Raw genomic sequence first — 19,211 nt, forward strand, 5'->3', positions numbered from 1 at the left:
TTGCATGTAACAAGTAATGAGATATTCCACTTTCGAAAAATTAACATCATCTTGACGTCCTCAAAAGGAAATGTTCAATTTGAAATTGAGGGGACAAGCTATAATTCATTATCTATATGACCTGACGAAATATAGAATCAACTGATTTTGTGAGGACATTAGGCAAAGCATATCATCATTTAAGTGATCCAAGTTCTGCCATAAGTTTTTCTAGTGATTCTACCTATTGATTTGTGAATCAGAAAAAGAAAAAAAAAGATTATCTCAACAACTTATTCCAAATTCAAAATTTGGACAGCAAAGTCATACTTATGCATATCGACCCAGCTCACTCCAGGCCTCATGGCAGAAATGACAGCATCATGAGCATCAAGGACAGCCTGCAAATAATAGTGATTACATAATAATGAAACGTTTTGTTATATTCCAAGGTGAAGTCAAAGCACATGAACATGGAAAATTACATTCAAAGGTCCTGTAAGCTTCATATTCAGTCTTAATACAGGTAGGGATGGCAATGGGGCGGGGTGGGTTTAAGGCTATGCGGAACAGTTTTAAGGTTGTGCGGGGCGGGAGGGATGCGGGGCGGGTGGAAGTGGGTTTGTTTTTAAAGTAATGTGGGGCGGGGCAGGGCAGGTTGCGGGTATATGTGATTTTATGTGAGTTCAAACTTAATTTTAACTTTTTACATGTTATAAGAGTGATAGAGCATTATTTATCAAGATAATTTCTTTAAAGCTACTAAAATATTTAAGATAGTAAATGAAAATGCTTCAATAAAAAATAATACAACTTCTTACATGTATCCCAATTGACCTCTAAAAAACAAATTTCTAAGTCATTATCTATTAAATTAATACAACTTAATGAAAAATGAATTTATTTTTATGAATTTTATTTTCAGTATCAAACTTAACTAGAAAAAAAAATATTAAAAAATTTATGCGGGGCTGGTTCATGCAGGGCGGGTCTATGCGGGGTGGGGCGGTTTGAAAATAAAAAAAGTTGTTATGCAGGCGGATTAAAAAATTTGCGGGTTAAGCTAAACCCGCCCCGCACCACCCCATTGCCATCCCTAAATACAGGCCTTACCAATTTCAAAAATGAAGGTGGAAGGCTCAGAGAGGTACATAGTTTGCCGCATAAGTTCAGGAGCGTGCTTCCTAACGTGTGGTTTCAGGTTAAGGGATCTCTAGAGACTAAGTCTGTACTTTAATCCTAAACCAAATAATGCATTTTTTTTAATAGAAAGACAATCTGATCAGCTCACAAGCTCAGCTTGTGCACCAATGAGATGCACATCATATTCCCCCATTTTAAAGGAAAAACATCAACAAGAGGTAATACAGATGAGATGCCCATCATATCCCATCTCAAGGAGGTAAAAAACATCAAGCATACTCCATTGGAACCCTACATGAGCATGTTTGCTTTCCTACAGGCCTGACAGCAAAAACATCATCCTATTATGCGCAGGAGAGAATACTCACAGTATATAAAAGTGACTGGTCACGAGTAAATTTCCCATTTACCTGCAAAATTCACGAGTGTAAACCTTAAGGAATATAAGCATTACAGGTTATAGACAAAACACACTGGGAGCAGCATCTTAGTATATATGAGAAAAAGTAAAATAATTGATACTTGAGTAATTTAAAGTTGTGAGCACAAGAAGAGAGGAAGCTATGCAGAGAAGGTATCCAAGCATACAGATACAATGCTGAGTATAGATCAATACTTGTCTGCTAGCAACAAGCACTACTGGAACATAGACCTAAGATGTAAGACCCAATCATGCAGTGGCTACTCAAACAAGAGCTAAATATGGAATAAAAACTTAGTGCTTAGCATGGCAGATGCCTCACTATCAATGATTTGGATAAGCAATAAGCAAAAAGAAAATGAATAGACTGAAAGAGATCCAAACAAATGCATAAAACAGAGTAGTCAACATGCAAATTATCACAATATAATTACTGTAGAATAGTTAACAATGCTACAGTGTGCTTATATATTCAAGGAATATGGTCCTCATCTCCTCCAGGACATTGAAGAGCATATATATTCTTCACGTGAATGTTTATTGTTATATTTCTAGATGACAATGGCTACAAGAACTTTAACATGCAAAATGATAGTACACTTCAATGTGCTTACAAATGTGAAGGACACATGTACTCACTGGAAAAGAACAAGTTATGTCAGACCCATAAAAGTGGTACTCAGCTCCCATATCTAGAAGTGCCATATCTCCCTCTTGCAATGTCTGCACAATGTAAGACAAAAAAGAGATCATATTTTGTGAGAAGTAAAAGCACGGGAAAAGATCATTAAGATGCATAAACTAATTGTCTTAAATTTATTTACATACAGATTTTACACAATCCATATACCTATGTGGGACACTTGGGGCCTATATGGATGGGCTTATAAAAAGTAACTTATAAGTCAAAAGCTAGAAGTCATAAGTAGATGAACCCTTCGGGGTGGCCCAGTGGTTTGGGCTTGGGACTTCCATATTGGAGGTCTCAAGTTCGAAACCCCTTGCCAGCGAAAGCAAGGGGTTTGCCTTCTGGGTCGAGCTCGTCGCACCGGGCTTGCCTAGTGCGGATTACCTCTCCTATGTGGTTTGCGAGCTATTGCATAGGAGAAACCCCTGTGCGCACCCAAAGGGTAGCCAGCTACGGGTTTCCCTTGTCATCCAAAAAAAAAAAGTCATAAGTAGATGACACCTACTTTTGACTTTTGGCTTATTTTTAAACTTTTTTGGCCTAAAAGTGAGTGCTTAAAAGCACTTTTTAACCTTTCCAAACACTTCCAAAACAAAAAAAGAAGTGCTTAAAAGCCAAAAGCACCTAAATATAAGCTAATCCAAATGGGCACTAATACATTATTACATACCCCAACCCCCCCTCCCTTCAAGTCGGTGCATATAAGTCATATGTACTGAGCTTGTTACAGATTTAACTTATACAAGGACTCATGAAAATATCTGCAAGCTGATCAACTTCACAAACTTTGTAATAATATCTCCTGAGAGTATCTTTTCTCTCTGAAAAAGTGATAATCAATCTCAATGTGGTTAGTCCTCTCATGTTGCACCAAATTTGATGCAATATGAAGGGCGGCTTGATTATCACACACAAGTTCCGTCCGACTTATTTCTCCAAATTTCAACTCCCAAAGCAACTATTTGATCCAAACTAGCTCACATGTTGCCATACAACAACAACAACAACAACAACATACCCAATGAAATCCCACAAAGTGGGGTCTGGGGAGGGTAAAGTGTACGCAGACCTTACCACTACCTCGTGGAGGTAGAGAGGCTGTTTCCGGTGGACCCTCGGCTCAAGTGCATCCAAACCAAGTAAGAGAAGAGGAAACATTATATAGAACATAACATCCAATAAGGAAAAAAGGCATAATCAACAACGGAGACAATAACATCAAGAAAATACTGTGAGAGGCGAAGCGCAGTAAACAACACATGACTATAGGATCACAGACAAGAACTACAAGTGCCAGGCTAGGACTACTACAAACACTACCAACCCATACCCTCGCAAGGAAAGACCACGCTAACCCTATTAACCTTCAACCTTAATACGCGACCTCCACTCCTTCCTATCTAGAGTCATGTCCTCGATGATGTGAAGCTGAGCCAAGTCCTGTCTAATCACCTCTCCCCAATACTTCCTAGGCCTACCTCTACCCCTCCGCGTACCCTCTACCACCAACCCCTCGCACCTCCTCACTGGAGCGTCTGCACACCGCCTCTTCACATGCCCAAACCATCTCAGTCTCGCTTCCCTCAGCTTGTCCACCACAGGGGCCACTCCCACCTTCTCCCGGATAACCTCATTCCTAATCTTATCGCTCCTAGTGTGCCCACACATCCATCTCAACATCCTCATCTCCGCAACATGCATTTTATGAACATGTGAGTTGTCATTGCTCAATACTCTGCCTCTGCACAAGATCGAACAACCACACTCAAATTCTTGTTTTTCCAGACACTAAATTACCTCCTACTAAAACACAATATCCACATATGTCGAACGTCTATCAGAAGGTGATCCTGCCCAATCAGGATTTGTGTATCCAACGCTATGCTTATGGCCTCAAATCTCGACCAGTAGTCCTTTGCTTGGGGCTGATTTTATATACTAAAGAATGCAGACATACACATCCCAATAATTACTACATAGGATTATTACAAAGGGGAGTACATAAACTGACTTACAACACTCACAGTAAAGGAAATGTCAAGTCTAAGTCACATGGAGTAATTCAACTTTCCAACCAACCGCTTATATTTTGCAGTACCGCTAAGAGGCTCCTCACGTATGGCAGAAACTTAGCATTCAGGTAGGAGTGTCAATGGGTTTACAACTCATCATTCCTACCTGCTCAAGAATGTCTAAAGCATACTTTCGTTGTGAAATAACGATAATCTACATTAAGCGACCACAATACCTACAAAAAACTTCAACTTTAACTTTTATCAAAAAAAAAAATACCTAAAAAAACTTCAATCTACCCAAATCCTTAGTTTGAAAGTGTTTAAAGAGATGTTGATTCAAACTAGTGATACCATCCTGATCATTGGCAGTAATAACAATATTCTCTTATTATATAAGAGAGAGTTCTGCTGAAGCAGGCATGTCGACGGAGACGGAGATGTGCCTGCTTCAACATGTTTCGGAAAAAAATTTAAAAATTTAAAAATTTATTTATTTTGTCCTACTTTAATTTAATCGGTGTATAATTTTTTCTAAAAAAATTTAAAAATTTATTTCTTTTGTTCTACTTTCCAAAAAAATTTAAAAATTTATTTCTTTTGTTCTACTTTAATTTAATTAGTGTATAATTTTCTCAAAATTATGGAAACCGTTTTAACTATGACTTTTAGTTTTAAATTCAAGACTTTACGTTGAAGCAGGCATGTGTCCATCGACGTGCTTGCTTCAGCGTGTTTCGGAAAAAAAAATTAAAACATTATTTCTTTTGTTCTACTTTAATTTAATTAGTGTATACTTTTTTTGAAATTATGGAATCCGTTTTAGCTATGACTTTTAGTTTTAAATTCATATTCTATAGTTATTGCTTTATTATTTTGAATTTCGGTAATATATATTTATATCTTGTAACTACTTTGAGTAAAAAACCAATGATCCATGACAAAAATTGCTTCAAGTATGGACATCTTAATGGACCTCTTCACATTAAATTTGAGCAAACAAAAGTAATTAACAACTTATATATCTAAAAATCATATTAAAATTTAATCACCTTTCTAAATTTTACTTATATCACATAAATTAAAATTAAAAAATACTAAAATATTGGGCTCATGCAACGCATGGGCACCTGTGTCTAGTCATCAACATAAACCACTAAATAAATGCATAGATTGGAGATGACAAAACATAGAGAGAACAACTTGTGTATGAGTCATGCCAATCTCTTAAATAGACTATGTTGAACATACAAAATCAGGCTCAGGGAGACTATTTTAGAACATAGAGTGACTGTCACATTCGACATACAAGGCCACTAGTCTCCCTGACCAACAAAACCAAGTGGTTGCTCCATATAAACTTCATCATTGAGGTCATGACGGAGAAAAACATATTTGATGTCCAAATGATAAATAGGTTAATGGCAAACAACAACCAAAGATAGAGAGAGGCAGACTTTTCTTAATTTAGCCATGGGAGAGAAAGTATCATTGTAAACAAGTCCAAATATCTAAGTATATTCTTTAGTAAGAAGATGGGCCGAGAAGATTGCCGAAAGTGACCAGAAAGTTGCTGGTTGACAGAGTTGGATGGAAAGTTCCTGAAAAATAATCTGGAAGTAGTGAAGGGAGGTCTAAAGGCTCAGTCGAGTTCCAAAGTGCAAATAGAAGTTTTGAATGGCTGTAGAGAAGCACGAACTTGGTCGGAAAAATCAGACAAAACACCAGAATAGGTGACTGGAGTTGGCCGGTTAGTGTTGCGGAGATAAAAAAAAATTGACGAAAAACTGGATAGTCTGGCTCAGAACAACTTTGTGATCTCCAAGAACCAGATTTGCTTCCAAAGGTGGAAGGAGATGACCTCACGCGTGACTTAGGTATGGGTCTTTTTGTCAAAATGAAATGGCTTTCTTTTTATCTTTTTATTTATTTTTTTATTGTGAATGAGGGAAACAACATAATGAAGGCAGTCATTCAAAATAGAATGATCCAAAATCTGATTCAAGTCCAATATAGACCTATGGATACATAAGTTACATACATCAGTGCACTTCAAATTGACATCTAGTAATGATAAACGACTTGTCTTGCCAAAAAACTATATGGATCTGGTGCATTCAGGTTGCGCATGAGAGCACGTAGGGGTCGTCTCCAGAGCAGTTGATGGGATTTGGTTTTTTGAGAGTAGGGAGACCCTATGATGGTATTGGTTTCTCCACAACATTGAAGGACACATAGATAGCACACATCATCCCTTAGAAATCATCAAAATTTTGAGAAGGAAGAAATCATCAAAATTTGAAGCACGGCGACTAGCTAACTGAGTTCTCTTTCTTAGATGTTTCTCACCACTGCTCCGATACCATGTGAGAAGTAAATGCATGGGAAAATATTATTAAGATGTTAGATGCTGGAAATTCTTAAATTGCTAGTGGTAACAGACTGCAAGAATCTTTAACACAATTTACAGCTAATAAATTTGTCCCTATGGAGTGGACAAAACTCCCAGAAACTGATATTCAAACATATATTCAATAATCTTTAAAAATAATCCTGACTAGATATTTATAGGATACATATTGTCTGCAACAAACAACTAGAAAACTGTAAAGCCTATCTTATAATAGTTGGAATATTGGTAATTGCTGGAGAACATCAAGGAGGCAGTTACTTCATGTTTGGCTGATTGGTTCAATGTGCAGTACTAGAATCTCTATTTCCCCTTTCACCCTTTATTTTCCTAAAATATGTCTTCAAAAGTGGGGTCGTATCAGATGCATAAACTAATTGTCTTACACTGAGCCCTATTTATATACAAACTTTACACAATCCATATTCTTTTCAACGTGGAACACATAATATATTATTTAATATACCAACTATCTAACAATATTGGCGCAAGGTCAAATATCAGCATACAACAGACAAATAATGGGTTCCAAGTAGATGACCTTTCTAAAGACACTCAAAATAATCATTTCTATCGCACAAAGGAAAAGATGGTTACAACTTACAACACCACTATGCAACAACCATAATTAACCTAGATAACAATGAGGTACTTGATTTATGTTTGTCCACAAAATGACACAAGTTCTCTTACAACTTCAATACAGATCGGATAACCAGCAGTATAGGATAGACATAACATATTAACAGAGGCACACAAATAACATACCTTGTCATTTGGAGCTGCTGCATGACCATAATGGAGTACAGCACTGCAATAGAATGTGGTAGTGTTAGCTGATAATTTGAAAATTGATCTCAAACCTCGTTTAACTTTATCATTAACTACGCTTCAATCCCAAGCTAGTCGGGTTTAACTCTTAACAATTCACATATAAGATAAATTGATTCTGAATTTTAACACCCTACCCATAAAGATACCGAGTCTCACATACTGACAAAGGCGGAATCCGATGCTATAGGAACACAACTGAATTTGGTCGATAATTATAGTTCTAAGATCTTCACTTGTATTTCTATTGGCTAATATTTAGACAGCTACAAAAATAAATCTAAGCAGCATGTATTTCTATTGGCTAATATTTTGACAGCTACAAAAATAAATCTAAGCAGCAAGTTACTTAATGCTTCCTACTTTTCTTTCTTAACCAAACAACCCACTACCCTGTTTAGCAAGTTACTTAAGTTCTCGAATAAGGGGAATGACCTGATTCCCCTGGTTTGTGAGAACCTCCCCACCTAGAAGCATAAGCTTTTACAGAGGATTTTTTACTTATTTATTTATCCCTCACGTGTGTTCTTTTTCTTTTCGGAAACAGTCTCTCTACCTCTACGAGGTAGTGGTAAGGTCTGGTACACTCTACCCTCCCCAGACCCCACTTAGTGGGATTTCACTGGGTATGTTGTTGTTGTTGTGTGTTCTTTCTCTTGTATAAGGAAATAGCATTGAATGATCTGTGGCAATGAAACTTGAATCCAAGAGCTGCCTATTCTCAAACCACGATGAATCATGTGAACCATCTCATCTAAAAGTTCACGATATTAGAGATGACAGATTGACAGTTGTATTTTTGTATTTAGGTCTGCAACACTCAACTCCCCCTGTCATTTCATTCCAAATAAAGAGCAAAAGATCAGAACCAAAACTCTGGTCTTCATTCCTAAGTTTATTACCCTTTATACTTTTTCAGAAAAAGTTTACATCCCTTTATCTTCAATTCCAACTAACCACATCCAAGTCGTGCCAATCAAAATGAGTATCAGTGTCAGAATATAAGAGAAGAGTCGGTAGCGCCTAATTCTGACCTGGGATCTGATCACTGATCAGAACCATGAGGGCATAAACTAAATTTTTATTACCAATGAAAACACCATAAATTAGACAAGGAAAAATTGACAAAATGTGGTAGAGACAAGGGAAAATATCTTCTTTGAATTATATTCCCTTCAATGAAAGACAGGAATGAGGGGACTCAGACAAGGGGACCCTTTGTCCCCTTTCCTGTTTTTTTTGGCTATGGTCAGTTGCATGATGAGAATAGCAATTTACAACAATTGGTTAAAGGGTTTCAGAATAGGGGAGGGTGGTCTGGAGATATGTCATCTTCTATATGCAGATAACACCACTATTTTTTGTGAAGCTACAATGGAACAGGTCACTCAGTTAGAGCAATAATGGTGGTATTTGAAGTTGTTTCTGGTCTAAAAGAGAATTGGAGGAAAAGTAGAATTTTCCCCATCAAAGAGGTAACAAATATTCAGTCTTTGGCTAGTTTGCTGGGGTGTGAAGTGAGCAAAGTGCCCACTGTGCATTTGGGCATGCCACTAAGCAGGAAGTATAGAAAGGTCTGAAAAGAGACTAGCACAGTGGAAAGCACAATATTTGTCTTTAGGGGAAGGGTCACACTATTAAACTCAGTGTTGGACTCTTTACCTACATATGCGATGCCACCGTTTCCTATTCCTGCCAATGTAGTGAAGAAGCTAAATAGACTAAGAAGAAATTGTGTGGAAAGGTAACAAAGAGAAGACAAGGAGGACTAGGAATAAGAAATCTCAAAATTCAAAACTGTTGCCTTTTGATGATTTGGCTTTGAAGATTCTGTGATGAAGAACCCTTCGGGGTGGCCCAGTGATTTGGGCTTGGGACTTCCATGTTGGAGGTCTAAAGTTCGAAACCCCTTGCCAGCGAAAGCAAGGGGTTTGCCTTCTGGGTCGAGCTCGTCGCACCGGGCTTGCCTAGTGCGGGTTACCTCTCCTATGCGAGCTATTGCATAGGAGCGGGGGTTTTACCCTGTGCGCACCCAAAAGGTAGCGGCTGCGGGTTTCCCTTGTCATAAAAAAAAAAAAAAAAAAAAAAAAACTGTGATGAAGAAACTTCTCTCTGGAAGGAAGTAATTGTCCACAAGTTTGGTCAAAACAGTCCTTGGTGCTCTAATGAAGTGAATTGCACTTATGGGATGGTACGGTCAAAGCTCCAGGAGAACTCTAGAATCAGAGTGGGCAATGGTAACAATGTTACGTTCTAGAAGGATAACTGGATAGGGGAAGTGCCACTGCAAGAAAAATTTCCAGATCTCATGTCACTATCTGGCAGTCCTGAGATTACTGTGTCGGAATGCTAGTCTCCCGGGGTTGGGATCTCAACTTCAGAAGGCACTTAAATTACCGGGAGGTGGAAAGAGTAGCTGACTTGCTAAAAGAAGAGGGCACTTCTGGTGGGACAACAATGGAGCCTGACAGACTTAGATGGAGGCACAGTTGAGAAGGAAGTTTAACAGTAAATAAGTTATACAAGAGGGAGAATAGCATTATGGAGGAGGAAGATTTGAGAATATGTAGCTCATCTAATAAGTTGTTGGATGAAAAGAGGGGGAAGTAAAAGTCAGAAAAAATGGTGGAGGATAACACCCTCATACATATGGTGGTCAGTCTAGAGGGAGAGAAATGGAAGGTGCTTTGAAGAATGAAGACAAGGTCAGATCAGTTCATGATGTGAAATTGAACTGTCTCGTAACTTTATATTTTTGGTGTAAAAACTGTATAGAGGAAATAGAGGAGTTAATAGAATTTCTAGGAGCTTTGTAAAGCTAGAGACCTTTTTTGTAACAAATTTTTATGGTGGTCAGCATTCCCAATGCTGAAGAATAAAACAATACTAATTCTCAAAAAAAAAAAGAGGGAATGAAATGAATTCCATTTTCCTTTCAATGGTAAACTTACCCAGAACTTAGGATTAAAAAGAAGGGTGAAGTAGTTTTTCTTTTTTTTGGATGAGTGGGTGAAGTTTCTTCTTTTAATTATTTCTCCTATAGTCTCATACCTGCTTTTATTTCTTTAGGGTAGACTCGTTTAATCTTTATCGAGACATCCTTCATGTTGTTCTCTCTACTTTCTCCTTCTACAATTCTCCCAGTTCACTAAGGGTAGCAGCCCAAAGTACACATAATGAATTAAGCTCGTCATGAAATTGATGTAACATGGTTATCAGAACATACTTCAACTAGGGAACTAAATTAGCTGAAAATTGAACCAGAGCATCAGTTTCATTAGTCACCTGGAAGGAGGTACTTCTGAAAGAACCCACTCAGCTTCCTTAAAAGCCTACATATAGTACATGTCCTGATACTTAGATAACATACTTCCAGCTCTCCAAGACAACACTGCAGCGAGCATGTCTCTTGGTTCAATATAGATCATACACATATATAGATTACATAGAGACCAAAGACTATCTCATTCTCCTATCCTAGGCTACATGGCAGTTAGCATGCCACTACTAGCTATTTGATTTAATGCCCATAAATCAGGCAAAATCTAAAATCTGCTCAACGGTTTACAGTTTCCAAAAAAAAAAATTGATAACCGAGAAATCTGCCTGTGACCTGCCCTTTGGACCAATCAGAGCCTTCTAAACTCGGTGGATAATGGGCACGCCCCTCTACCCTTCTCCACTTAAATATTGGGCTTCGCTTTGCATGGTGTGGGGCTTGAACCTGTGACCTAAGCAACAAATTCTCCACCTTTTGCCACTCGAGCTAGGCCTTGGGGGCTACAGTTTTCAAATTATAGTGCATCGTTGCTTGAAATGAAAGATGCAAGGAAAAGCAAACTTACCTATTATCGCCAGTAGCGCATATACATGTGTATGAACAACGCCTACAGCCGCCATACATGTAGGTATGGTGAAGAAACATGCTTTCTAACTGATATTCTTTCATCCCTACTTTTGTTTTCCTCATAACCTGCACAGAAAAATGCAACTGGTAGTAAAAAGATAAAAGAACAGGTGGAGAGTAGATAATATACAAGGACACCCATAGCTAAGAAACACAATAAGAAAGATACTATAGAAAATTATATTTTGAATTGTTGAGAATATAATTAAATAATAAAAGTATGCTTTATCTAATAGCTTAAGCTTTTAGATGAGATGGCCACACACTTTAACATGGATAATCCCCAAAAAATGTTGGAAAGAGTAAGTGATACACTAGATATAAGCTGCATCTACAATAGCCGGATTAACTATACACGGGAGTGTGGAAAACCTTGCTAAAGTAAATATATTACTAATCCTTTCAAGTGCTTTCCCAGCTTTACATAGTATAATTCTTTCATGTATAGGGGAAAGAAATTGGTTTCATATTTGATCAATATTCTAACATGTAAAATGTTTGACTGCCACCAACCAAGGATACCAATTGAAGCATCACTCTCTTATTAAAGAGCCTACTGACTCAACAACTCAACTGAATCAACGAGAAAACACCCATAGAATACAAACATTTACTCTCTTTTTTCAGGATAAATACAAACATTTATCTCAAGCGGTAAGGTGATAGAAGCAAAGATTTGCTCATTCCTTAAAAGGATTAGAAGATGTTTCTGATTGTTTACCCCTAGTCACCAATGTTGTGTTTGTATTTGTTATTTGGTGGGGTTGAGAGAAAGAGAAGTATAGAATTACAAGAGGATCAATAATCCTGCTGAAAAGACAAATCTCAAAAAGAACGAAAGTCAGAAACCTGTCATGGCGTGCTGACTTGCAAATTAATATATATCAACATTTGACTCTCAGAATCATCAAGAATACACAAGAAATAAAAACCTTGGCAAAAAATGTTGCAAGTTTTCTGTGAAAAAAGATGTCTCAATTTCCAACTTGACAATTTTCTTTTTATAACTGAGAAATCCCCGAGGGCTAGCTAGCGCATAGTTCAAAACATGGTGGATAATGAGCTCAGGGTTGTGAAAGGCAAGCGCCTTATCTTCTTCTGCTGCTGCTGTTAGCACTCAGCAGTGTGCAGTCTGTGTTATTTTTTCATTCTGTCTTTTTAATTTTTGGAGACTACTCATTACTGCAGTCTGCCTATATATTTTTTTTTTTTAAATCTAGTCCTTGTATATTTGTATCTGCCCAACTTACTAATTAATATAATATTTATTTGTCCATAAATAGTGATTTTAATGGCGTCTGATGCTAGCAAAAAGAAGGACATTGGATGGAATTATGGTATGCAAGGACCAACAAAAGATTAAGTTATATGTATGTTTTGTAAAGCTACTTATAATGGTGGTATTACTCGACACAAGGAACATTTGATGGGTGGAAACAAAAATGTAAAACAATGTCCAAGTTGTCCAACGGAAGTTAGGGAAGAAATAAGGGCATATGTGGAAAATAAAGTCGTGAGTAATCCGAAATATCAGATGAGGCAGCAAGAACCTGTGGTTAATATTGATGATGAAGATGATATGGATGAATATGATGAAATGATGACTCCCTCAAAAACTCAAAAGATGTCTTCTAGTGGAAGGACATCATCCACGGGGCTGAACGTGACGAAAGGTCCTCTGAATCTCTATTTTTCACAAAAATCACAACAAAAGGGAGGCTTTGAAAAGAGAGCAGGATTTGATGAAACCAAGAACATTCTAAGGGAATGCGCGGTAAGTGCTTTTGCATTATGGATGTACGATGTAGGGATCCCTTTTAATTTTGTTGATTATAAATCATTTGATAAATTCATTGAGAAAGTAGGACAACATGGTCCCGGAATGAAGCGTACCTTCTATGAAGTAAGAGTTACTCACCTAAAAAAAAGGTGAAGAAAGTGGACAAAATTGTTGATGAGAATAACATGCAATGGAGAAAGTTTGGATGTTCCATTATGATGGACAAATGGACGGCACGAAATGGTAAAATGATCATCAACATTTTGGTGAATTCTCCAATAGGTAGTGCGTTTCTTGGTTCTGTTGATGCTAGCAATGAATTTATCGATTCTACCAAAATGTACAACTTGTTCGAGAACACTATTGAAAGAATCATATTGGAAAATGTTGTACAAGTTGTCACTGATAACGCTAGTGAGAATGTTAAAGTGGGAAGCATGATGATGGGTGCATACACACACATTTATTGGACTCCATGTGCTGCTAATTGCATCAATTTGATGTTTGGTGACATATTCAAGATTAATCCATATTGGAGTGAGCAAATATTAAGTCTAACTTGTAGCTCATCCGGATGTGAGCAAAATTGGAGTGTGTTTGAACACGTAAGAAGAACATTTTCTATCCTAATTTCCATATTATATTATTATTAGTATCTATTAATTATTATCTACAATTTATGTACAGATTCATTCCAAGAAGAGAAATAGGCTTGCACTATCGCGTCTCAATGATCTAGTGTACATTAAGTCAATAGAACATTAAAACGTTGTTATGAGGCTCGTGATACCATTAATGCAATTGCCTTGGATAATATTGATGAGTCAAATGAAAGGTTAGTTGGATTCCCCGAAGATCAAGAAGATGAACTAGTATATGAGGAAGGTGATCTTACTTGGGGTACTGTTGCTACGACAATTGGAGCTAACGAGAATATCTATGGTCTTAGGGGAATTTCTTCAAGTTCAAGGGCGCTTGACAAGGGCAAAGTAGTACAAACTACATTTACAAGTTCAAGTAGGACTTGGACAGTAATTGATGAAGAATTTGAGGAGGGAGCAAATGAGGAGTAGTATAATGAAATGGATGCTGAATTTCAAGATTTTGAAAATCTTGAAGAAGAATAGACTTTTAGATTTCTGGTATTGTTTGTCAATTGTCTTATGAATTATTGAGTAATTCAAGTTCTAGACTTTCACTATCTACTATCTACTATTAGTTTTTGAATTGAAATATTTGTTAATATGTTATTGTTATTGAGATTTTGGATATTTATATATGCAATTAAATATTTCAAGTCTTTGGTATTAATTGGTGCCTCAATTCAAAAAGGCGAGCCGTCGCGAGGTTGACCCTTGTCGCCTTTCGCCGTCCAAAACACTGAATGGGCCTGCAATTCTACCTTTCTCCATTAAATACTAGGATTTTGTCCACAACAAGGTCTAAACTCATGATATGCACCTAACCAACATGTCACGCACTACACTCGGAAAAAAAAGGGTTGAATTAGGCTCCTTCCCTTCTACTGCATAGCCACACTAGCAAGTACTACGAGCCCTCTGTCCCACGCATCTAACCAGCTCGCGGCATAGTAGTTACATTCACTCAATGGAGATGCTTGCCTTTGTTTGGAATGAAGATGGATGAACACCGATGAAATTCGAGCAACACATGGAAGCAGTCACTATACTGGGGGCAAGAGACATGACTGTGACTTAAGAAAAAAATGGACCAGAAAACGCCTTCTAAACCACCCCATTTATCCAAAAGAGAAGGGAAGGGGCCTATGTATTTGCATGACCCCTGCAGATTTAACCCTATCTATAGCTGGAGCCACTCCCTTAGCGGCTCTACTAAACGAAAGACTTGTAGGCTGTTTTGACAAAATATTTTAAAGTAAGTTGCAGGTACCCAATAAGAGAAGTACGAGATATAATTAGGAAAATATGCAGGATATTATTTTTTTTGAAACTGGTAACTTAAATATGCAGGATATTATAATGAAATTAAGAAGACTAAATGAAATTTCCCATGAAAAAGTAGAACAATACTGACCTCAACATGAGCTTCAGAGCTTATGTCATTGGCATATTGAATGAGAGCAAGCTCTAAGTCGGACTTTATAACACGGCATTCAGTTAGGATAGGGTGCAATGTGTTTAGATCTGTCTGGAACTTCTCAATACCCTGTACAGACCACAGGCATAACAAGTCAACAACCACTGTAGGAGTTTGAACTCCAACTAGAACTGCTTCAGGCATGGATTTCGTTTGAATGTCATCTTTCCAAATTTGAAAAAGCAATTGACAAAAGATATTATTGGACAGGAAAAATGACAAGATAGCTAGACACTATGGATAGCTTCGAACTACCATCATCATTCACTAAATAACTGCTTACAAACAAACATGTAGTAAGAATATGGTACTCATTGTTTATTTATTTTGAAACAGGTAACATATCTTATATGAATAGTAAGATTATCCAAAGACTGTATAATCATCCATGAATACAGGACTGTAAAGAGACCAAACTTACAGCTCCTCTATTATCCACAAGGAGTCTAAAACATCAGATATTGAATCATGATCTTCTACACATGTTCCTTTACACCAAAAATACAAAAGTACCAAACACTTCAACTTTATCTTCTGGATATGACTTGATTTATCGTCAAAGCATCTTTTGTTCCTTTCTTCCCATGTTGTCCACTAAATAGAGGTTGGAATGACCTTCCGTCTCTCCTTCTGGCTTGAGTTGACACCTTCTCTATTCCAACTTGCTAGAACATCTACAATGTTCCAAGGCATAGCCCAACTTATACCCCTGAAGCTGAGAAACATTTTCCACAATTGTAAAGTCACTTTACGGTGCAAAGAAAAAAATGTGGAACAGTCTCCAACTCCTCTCCAGAAAAAAACATCTAGAACAGAAAGGATATCCTCTCTAACTAAGGATATATATGGTGAGCACTGATCCTCTGGCTAGCAACCAGGTGAAACATGCAACCAAGTAAGGTATTTTCACCTTCCATATCAACTTCCATGGCCACTCTTCAATTTGAAATTTGGAAGTGTTGCACGCTTTGTAAGCAGATTTGACAGTAAAATTACCTTGTCTCTCACTTTCCACCTTAAAGAATCTTCAGCAGTAGAAAGATCCTTGAATTGTTACAAAAGATCTAACAATTCTACTAAAATCTTGATTTCCCAGTCATTAAGTGGTTTCCTGAAAATGAGATTCCATCCGTGAATGCTCCATAGATCAGCTACAGTTACCTCCTAAGGTAAAGAAAGTACAAACATATCTGGGGAACTCTGCTACAGAAGTCCTTGGCCTTACCAATTATCCTCCCAAAATAATGTCTTCCTATTATTACCTATTCTGATTGAAGATTTCTCCCTGAACACTGGCCGAAGATTTTTGATTGATTTCCACAGACTAATTCAATATGAACTACTAAAACATTTTGTTGTCCATCTTCCTTCTCTCCCACACTTGTCTAGAATCATCTCTTTCTAGAGTGTTTTCTCCTCATCTGCAAATTTCCACTACCATTTCATCAGTAAGTTATTATTTAAATCTTAAGGTTATTGATGTCCAATCCCCCTTTCCTTTTGCTGACTGTAAGAGAGTCCCATTTTACCAGATGAAACCATTTCTTGTTACTGTTTCCTTCCCAGAGGAAGTTTCTTCTGATAGTCTAATTTCTTGTTCACATTGACTGGGACAGGAAATAAGGACATCAAGTGAGTAGGCATGGCATCTAATACAGAGTTTATCAGAATTAGCCGACCCCCACAGACAAATAATTACTCCTCCAATAGATAATTTCTTCTCACACTTCTCCATGATACCATTCTAAATGTCCTTTGACTTGTTTTTGGTTCCCAAAGTCATCCCTGGAAACTCAGCAGGCAGGGCACCAACTTTTCCTCCAAGGATCTGACTAAAGAGTGTAACTGGTTTACCCCATTTACCGGATAAAGAAAACGTTTGGTCCAGTTTATGTGTGAACTAGATATAGCTTCAAAATGATCCTCAGCATTCTCACTTGGTCCCAGTTCACCTCACAGAACACCAATGTGCCATCTGCATACTGTAGGTGTGAAATCTTCAGACCCTTTCAGAAGGGAAGAAACCAGTTGGGCGACCGTAATGATTCACAACTAAAATCATCAGTAGAAAAAAAGTATCAATGAGATATATATAAGGCATTGATCAAGATTCTAGCATCCATGATCAGTAAAAATGTGCTTGTGAGTTGTGACCCCATTGTCATCTCCTCCATACAGAAGGCTATTCTTAAATGAAGTTCCCTAAAGAAAGAACAAGGCTCCCTACGAAATAAGGTGCTTTCCTTGGCTGGTTGTAGGAGGGGCATGTAGGACTTAACACAACCTTCAGAAAAATGGTTTTCAGAATTGTTGCATGTTTGTTGTTTCAGGAGCAATATGAAGACGTCAATCATTTATTTCTCCATTGCGAAGTCACTTCAAAGTTCACAAAGTTGGGGATATGTTCCTCAACACTCTGAAGTTTAAATGGTCTATGCCTAGGTCACGAACTCACGATTGGAACTTTCAGTGCTGGTACAGGAAAGGCACCAACAAAACAAATGATCCCAGTATGTAACAGTTTATATAGCAAAATAAGGATACCATAAAGGATGGTTTTGAACTTTTGTCCCTGCTTAACAAAAAAATTCAAAAAATGACCTCAACTTAGAAAATCTGCTGTGTGAAAACTTTGTTTCTCATCAGACCTAAGTCTATTGTAGTATACACATAAGCTAGTTTTACCTATGAGGCAGAACTTCAGGACATTTCAGTAAGTTACAGAGATTGAAGATAGTACAATGTGTTGCCTATTGGACAAGATATTTCATTTGCATTGACTGACTTACTTTTCAAAAAGTAATCATGATTAAATTCAATTGTATCTTTTCAACAGTAATTTAACAACATACAAAGGCATTGAATATTATTTTGTGTATTATAAGAATGGCTCCTTAATAAAGTGGTGGAACAAGTTGTAAGCAATTGAATAATACAGGTAATTTTTGTCAATATCTCACGACTGTGACTAATTTAACATGATAGGTAGAATGAATAGTACCAAGTGTTGCTCATCATAAATTGTGAACAATTGAGCAACACATGCAACTTTTTCTTTTAAGGCTAAATGTGTGGTCAGTTGAGTAGGTTCACGGTCTCTGACTTACTGGAAAGTCTCAACTCCTGCTTTATAGGCAAAACTAATCTATGCCAACAACTTAGGCCTTATGGGCAACAAAAGTTTTTTCCAACAGATTTTCTTAAGCGGGGTTTGTTTTTAAAGAAGTTTTGTTAGTGGAGCCAAAAGTTCCAGACCACCCCCTATGGAAGTCATACTTGCAAATCACCCTATGGAACAGCATACCCACACATATTTGGTGGACAATTTAGAAGGAATATAACCGCGGGATCTTCGCGGGGAAAAATAAAAAGTTCCTAGTCTCAAGTATGTATTATTTTTACTTGCCATTTGGTGTGACATGTCTGTTGTAAATTACGATGTTAATGCCATGATATTTACATAGCTCGTTACACTGCCTATAATTTGGAATTTTTTTGGCTACAATATGTCCCAGAACCTGGGTTCTATCAACAAAATTACCTTTTGTAGAAGTTTCGCACAAGTAATGGAATTCTCAATAAGGATGACAAAAATATGACAGGTAGATGTATTCATCCCAATGGTCCCGTATCTTCCTTCTGAGTATCAGACCTTTACCGTCTATTAATTTCAATCATTCTTGGGAGAAATAATGGGAAGCCTGCCCTCATCAGTTCACTAGATATGTCTCCGTCACTAATTGTCGCACAATTGCTTCTTCAGCAAATGCTTAATCGTTTTCTTTCTTTTTGCCCTTATTTAATTCGTTTTCCAGCAAGCCAATTTGTCCTTTTTAGTGACATAACAGTGTTTAATTTATCCTGTGAAACAGAATGACAAGATCATAACTACAATAATTCTAAATTAAATAAGTAGACTGCA

General features: G+C 37.3%; 2 protein-coding genes across 2 annotated transcripts in view; one reads left to right on the forward strand and one right to left on the reverse strand.

Annotated features, from left to right (window-relative positions):
* Positions 1-19,211, forward strand: part of LOC125876728 (uncharacterized) — an 854,340-nt gene that overhangs the window by 377,221 nt on the left and 457,908 nt on the right. The gene's annotated exons all lie outside the window — the stretch shown is intronic.
* LOC125876730 (uncharacterized) overlaps positions 1-19,211 on the reverse strand; it is a 28,969-nt gene that overhangs the window by 3,176 nt on the left and 6,582 nt on the right. Inside the window, exons 6-11 of the mRNA XM_049557967.1 lie at positions 15,227-15,358; positions 11,330-11,457; positions 7,422-7,464; positions 2,183-2,266; positions 1,491-1,532; positions 310-380 (exon numbers count right to left, since the gene is read on the reverse strand). Coding sequence (XP_049413924.1) covers positions 310-380; positions 1,491-1,532; positions 2,183-2,266; positions 7,422-7,464; positions 11,330-11,457; positions 15,227-15,358 — 500 coding nt within the window. The remainder of the gene's footprint in view (positions 1-309; positions 381-1,490; positions 1,533-2,182; positions 2,267-7,421; positions 7,465-11,329; positions 11,458-15,226; positions 15,359-19,211) is intronic.

Source organism: Solanum stenotomum, chromosome 9 (genome assembly GCF_019186545.1).
Source record: "Solanum stenotomum isolate F172 chromosome 9, ASM1918654v1, whole genome shotgun sequence".
NCBI classification, from domain to species: Eukaryota; Viridiplantae; Streptophyta; class Magnoliopsida; order Solanales; family Solanaceae; genus Solanum; species Solanum stenotomum.